Source organism: Abramis brama (assembly GCF_963993115.1).
Source record: "Abramis brama genome assembly, chromosome: 8".
NCBI classification, from domain to species: domain Eukaryota; kingdom Metazoa; phylum Chordata; class Actinopteri; order Cypriniformes; family Leuciscidae; genus Abramis; species Abramis brama.
Genome location: NC_139970.1, coordinates 9,496,506 through 9,502,889, shown reverse-complemented (window position 1 = coordinate 9,502,889; position 6,384 = coordinate 9,496,506). Strand labels below are relative to the sequence as shown.

General features: G+C 40.3%; 1 protein-coding gene and 1 long non-coding RNA gene across 2 annotated transcripts; both read left to right on the top strand.

Annotated features, from left to right (window-relative positions):
* The first annotated feature begins 770 nt into the window (after window positions 1–770).
* On the top strand, window positions 771–2,295 carry LOC311088912. Its single transcript, XR_014607580.1, has 3 exons — window positions 771–938; window positions 1,656–1,891; window positions 2,075–2,295. It is a non-coding gene; the product is annotated as an uncharacterized lncRNA (long non-coding RNA).
* On the top strand, window positions 2,296–5,262 carry LOC311087827 (uncharacterized protein; the record flags this gene model as incomplete). The annotated part of the gene is made up of 7 exons (XM_084121298.1): window positions 2,296–2,344; window positions 2,452–2,708; window positions 2,838–3,024; window positions 3,145–3,390; window positions 4,245–4,416; window positions 4,631–4,779; window positions 5,021–5,262. The coding sequence occupies exons 5-7, from the start codon at window positions 4,280–4,282 to the stop codon at window positions 5,260–5,262; spliced, it is 528 nt and encodes a 175-aa protein (XP_083977424.1). The 5' UTR covers window positions 2,296–2,344; window positions 2,452–2,708; window positions 2,838–3,024; window positions 3,145–3,390; window positions 4,245–4,279.
* Between the last annotated feature and the right edge of the window lie 1,122 nt (window positions 5,263–6,384).

The following is a 6,384-nucleotide window of genomic DNA, read 5'->3' as shown; positions in this document are numbered from 1 at the left end:
TACAAAGACTGTGAACTGTGAAGTACTGAATTGTGGAGTTAGACCGTTAAACAGTTTTTCACCATTGCTGTGTTATGGATTTTCTGGGCGGGGCTAAAACGGGGGCTCGATGACGCACTGAAGCCCCTGAGCTCCTGGACACGCCCCTACTTGATGACGCACTGGAGCCCCTGACGCTGGCCCCTCCCCTAACAATATAAATAGAACACATTCACATCAGTTTGCCGCTCAATTGCGAGTTACTGTCAGTACTATCAGTCTACAGCCTACAGTTTGCTAGCTAGCTATGCCTTCGTCACGGAAATGTGTACTACCTGGATGCGATCACGTACCTAACAGATCGATGTCCTTATTTAAATTTCCGAAAAATTATCACATCAAGAAGAGGTGGATTAATTTTGTGAAGAGACAACTTGATGGAGAGTTGAGGATCACCACCAAAACCCGCCTCTGTAGTGATCATTTTACACGGGATTGTTTTGTTAACATTAGTCGGAGACAACTGGATTCACTAATAATCCGCTGTTACTGGTGAATGGGGCCGAAGCGATTATCTCCCGCCTCGGCCTTCATCCTCCCGTCGCGCCGACAACTGGCGCCATCATCGGCAGTGCGTGCCCACCAATGAGTGTAAGTTGCCTTGTGTGCTAATGTTATAATTATAGTTGGTAGTCCACAGTAACTACTAAATTGTGAAACTCTAACGTGATTTTATTTATTTTTTTGTTTATGCATCAATATGATTCCTTAGACAAGTAATTTCAACTATTATCTCTTCACAAAGCAGTCCCTTCCAACCACAAGAGAGATCGAGTTCCAGTGTGACAACATGCAGAAAGTCACCCGAGAAGTTGGATGTCAGACAGATTACTTTGTGGGGAAAAGGACTGTGGCCACACAACTGTCTAAAAGAACACTAGCCAACAGAAAGAATACAGGTATGTTGAGAGGTAACATTCCATTCCATTCTAGTTTGCCTTTTTGAAATTTGCACGTGTTTTGTCTTGCTTGTTTTCACATTCAATAGATTTTAAACCATTTCAAGAGGAAAAAGATAATTTAATTCCGTTCTCACGGCTCGCGCGCTTTGTGTGCTCACTGCCGCGCAACACCCGAGGCGCGTTTCAGAGAGCGTGCGAACTCCGAATTGAATTTTTTTTTTTTACATTTAATTAGATTTTTGTACCTGAAATAAAGAGTTAAACCTTACTTTATTTGTAACTTCGATATACTATATTGTATTTATCTATGCTTGTAATTAATGCATTTTTGTTACTGATTACTTGCTTTGATAATGTTTTAACTTTTATTAGCTAGGCTAGTAGTTTTTGCTGTTCTATCAGAGTAAAGCTTTATGTGTGAAGTTTTTTTCTTGTTAATCCAAAAAATTATGATTTGTGGCTCATAAAAAGTAATATGATCCGAACTGTGAGTGTTGTGATTCGTTGGACCACTATCTCACACCAATGAAAACAGACAGTATGGTTATCGTTAATTTTTGCTTCCAGTAACATTCTGATGAATGTCATGTGTCATGTGAAATCTTGCAAGTACAGAGATGTTTTTAAAAAAATCTGTTCTATTTACATAGCTCCACCTCTCTTACAAATATAAAAGCTATACATAACTCTTATTACTATACTTATATTTTACAGGTTCTCAAGCTACGGTGGCCACAAAGAGTGTTGCTGTTGGCAACACCACAGCCAAGCTTCTTCCGCTCTGCTCTTCAACTCCACTTAAGCGGAAAGCAGTATCCACCTGATAGACCACCAAAGCGTTCTCTCTTGGAGTTTCCCTCTTTTCAGGAATCTGTAAACAGTTTCAACATGGCAGATCCTGAAGACTCCACCTACAGCATGTCTGAATTGGTTGACACCACCAGTGAACAGTAAGTTAACTTTTTGTTGTAGATCCTTGTTAATCGAACATAATATGAACAATCTCTTCCTCAACATAATTTTAATTGATGCTGATGTGATTGTCGTGTAATTTTACTATGAAGTTGAGAAATTAGAAAAAATACAAACAAGTTGTTACAAACAAGTCTTTTTTGTGGTTTCCTTGTCAATAGAGCACCAACCAAGCCACCACAGGACATGGTGAAATACCTGATATATGAGGAGTGCCTGCTTGAGCTTTTTAAAATCTGCCCCACCTGCTCAAGAGTCTGCAAGGTGATCAAATTTGTAAAAGGAACATTCCTTTCTGTGACCCAGAAGTGCCTCCACCAGAGTTGTTCATACACCAGAGAGTGGAAGAGTCAACCACTTCTGGGCAGCTCTCCAGCAGGGAATCAGCCGCTGTGTACTACACTGGCTCTTCTTTCATCCAGACTAACAAGGTTTGTAAAAAAATAGTGACCTTATTTTTTAAAAGTTTATAAGGCCAGTGCATAGCACAATGCCACGGTGGGATGTAGTACATGCTATTTCTGATTTTACTTTACAGGTGCTCAATGCAAGGCATGTGAGAACCTTCAGCAGAATGACACATCGAAATCATGTGCACAACTACATTCTGCCTTCCGTGCTGCATAAATGGCGATCACATCAGAGCGACCTGCTTGAGGGACTTAAACAGAGTGAAACTGTATCTCTTGGTGGTGATATGAGAGCTGACAGTCCAGGCCATTGCGCAAAGTATGGCTCATATACTCCATGATGGATCTCAGCACAAACAAAATTGTTGATATCCAGCTCGTACAGGTAAATAGATTATAAAAACCAAGTAGCCAGTATTTGCAAGGGAAACTCTTGGGACATTTTGAGAAATTAATACAAATTTCAGACTTTAGATGTCTGTATTTAAAGAAATGTTATGTCTATGATCCACAGAGCAATGTAGTGGGAAGCAGTGTCCGTATGGAAAAGGAAGGGCTTATCCGGAGTCTGGAGTTTCTTGAAAAATCTGGTGTCAAAGTAGCTTCCCTGGTGACAGACCGACACACCCAGGTTCAAAAGTTTGTCCGGGAACAGAAACCAGACATTGACCACTTTTATGATGTATGGCATTTATGTAAAGGTAGGATGATTTTAAAAATGTAGTTAATTTTAGATTAATTATTTGTAGCACAGCTAATCCTGTGCAACATTAACACCCACTGTAGAACAAATGTATTACATCTTTTTAAACTGTTCTTAGCACTCACCAAGAAGGTGGATGCCATGTCCAAAGAGAAAGACTGCAACACGGTGAAAATGTGGCAGAAGAGCATAAAAAAAAATCACCTCTACTGCTCCGCATCCGGTTCATGAAATGGAGAGGAAACCGTGGCAAAATGGACATCTCTTCTCAACCACGTCCAGAATGTGCATGTCCATGAAAATCCACTCTTCCCCAAGTGCCTCCACCCTCCTTCCACTGACAAAAACAAGTGGCTGAAGCCCGGTACGCCACTATTCAAAAGCAATTATGCTAATCCTGTAGTATACTCTAAGCCAGTGGTTCTCAAAGTGTGGGGCGCGCCCCCCAGGGGGGGCGCAAGGTTACTGCAGGGGGGGCGCGGGAGATCAGCAAAAAATAAATAAATAAAAATATAGCCGTTACATTACTACGGCGTTCAAGTGCGTGAAAGCGGTAGTGATAGCGCTCTTCTTTTATAAAGCGGCAACGAACGGCAATGAATCGTTCTTCTTCAGACCATTGGAACAAGCCCAACATAGAAGTTGCTCGCCAAAGAAAAAAACCTCTTCAGCGGACCGAATCACGAGCTGCTATTGTGAACGCGGCACTCCGCTGCTGTGCGCGCTCTGGTGAGAAGACCAACCAGAAGCTGAGCTCGTGAGGCACTCTCCAAAGCTGCTATATATTAACTTTTAATTATAAATTAAAAGTTAAAGTTCTGGTTTATTATTCTCTCTTATACTGTTGATTCAATGACATGACAAATTAAAACTATTGCTGTTTTTCATTGCACTTTTTTTTTTCTTTTTTTTTTTCAAGGAGAAATACAGAAAGCAGACCTTCAATAATTTCCTAGATCAAAGACACTTGTAAGTTTATCATTGCACGTTTTTCATTGTAAAAAAAAGTTCAGCATATATATATATATATATATATATATATATATATATATATATATATATATATATATATATATAATTAAAAAAATTTGGGAGGGGGGGGGGCGTCAGATGTTTTTAAAGGTTTAAAGGGGGGCGCGACCAAAAAAGTTTGAGAACCACTGCTCTAAGCTGCTATGCACTCATCTTTTGTATTGGTTATTCTCTGTCCTCTTCTAGCAACAAAGGCCGTCTACAAGCTGGAGAAGGTGCTGATGAACAAGCGTGTTCTTGGTGATGTGAAAAAGCTGAGCCCTCTCTACCAAACATCTGCCTTGAAGGGGTTCCACAGTGTGATTCTGAGGTTTGCACCAAAAAACGTGGTCTTCTCATACTTGGGGATGCTTTGCAGGTAAATTGTATAGTAATCATGTTGTCAATATTGTATAGTAACAACACTTTCCCAACAACAGCCAAGCCATACTGTCTACATGAGCGGTGTGTGGAAGCTTTTCATTTTGGTGTCCATGTTAACAGATTAGAGCAGCCACACAGGTAGAGAGAGAGGAGCAGTGTGGCCATGGCATCATTATGTTGGAGTAATCCCATACAAATCCTCATTTCAGACTTTACCTGGCTGCTTTGCATTTCAATGAAAATTCTGGCCGTACCCAAGCGAGGACTGCAGCAGGAGAACTGCGGTTCAAAATTAAATTTCCCAAGGCCAAGAGAGGGGAAAATGTGGTGTCCATGGTGAAGACCAAATATTCTACTGGTTAGTTAATTCTCAATTGTCTTTTGATATCTCCATACTAACATATACATAATTTTTAATTTTTGCATTTACCCTGCTGGCAAGATTTTGGCACCACCTGAGAGAAAAGGTGTAGCATGTTTGCCAGTGTGACAAGCAGTAAAAACACAATTTCTATTGCAGTTACTTTGTTAACAGTTCGTCAACAGTTAACATGTGAATGACTCAAACTGTATGCTATGTGCTCTCGCCTGTGTTTTAGAATATGTGACTGAGCTGATGGACATCCTCTTTAACGAGGTCATCCAGGACCCTGCACCCTTTGTGGCTAATATGAAGGCGGTGGCTGTTCCTGGATTCCTGTGTTCAAAGTATGAGCGACCTGGGAAATCCGACGCAATTGCTAGCCATGTATCCAGGTTCAGCTGTCCCGGTTGTGAGGGAACAGCTCTAACAACACCCATCTCATTCCACAATCCTTTTCTGTTTTCTGCCAACATGTAAGTTACCATCTCCACAGTACTATTCTTGCCCTTACTCAATTTTTGTTATTTGGGTAATACATACAGTACATTAGATCTGTCACAATTACATTATCAACTACTTGCACAATATATATGGACATGATAGTCCAGATTTGACTGTAAGTTGTGACGCATACAAACATGGTTGACGGTTGTCCAAAATGGCTATGAAATTTATTAAGTGTATTGAATAATTGTGTACAGGGCACATTACCAAACAAGTACAATATAAACAGATTTTTTTACATTTAAATGGGAGGCCTAAAGCCTGTGTACTCCCCATCTTCACCTGAGTACTCCTGGTGAATACGGAGCACAACACAAGAAGGTATGACAACCCTGTAGTGCTTTCCCAAGTATCCCCAGTACCAGGAAACGAAACATCTGTAGGCCAGGTAGTGAGCATGACTGTAATGACAAAATTAAAAACAAAATGTCATGTCACATAATAATATAATATTTATATAGGTTTGTATTTTGGTCGGTGGTCTTCTGTCTAATAATTGCAATAAAAACTGACATTGTGAAGTTATCAATATCTGGTGTCTTTGTACATCAAAAACAGCCTTTGTCTTATTAGCCTCTTTTTGGTCAGGTCTAACAGAACGGGACCCCAGAAGATGACCGTTTGATTCATCAACCTGCAGTCTGCCTCATATCATTCATGTATACATTAATAAACATTTCCTAATATAATTGCATAAATAGTGTGACTTTGTTCTTGTGTCCTAAACCTTACCAGTTTTTGAAAGACGGGCATGCCATTTGATCAGCACAAACGTAATTTCTACACATTTAAAGTGATTTTGTCTAACTTACACAGCTCTTTCCTTCATCTCCAGTGGCCCATGGTCTGCCTGGTCGGTGTTTAGGGCACTCTGCAGGGAGTAGGGGTTCAGGCAGACAGGCTCAAGGCCTGGACGAAGAGTCATGCATCGTGGCTCTTCAGGAAGCTCTCCACATCTATTCTGAACCTGTTGGAGTATATGTTATAAGGTGTTTTAGTGCTAGAGATCTAATACTCTTCTAGCTGTGTATTTATACTTTTAATGATCATTGTGGGAGGGAGACACATTTGTTTCTTTACATACAGCATTAATGT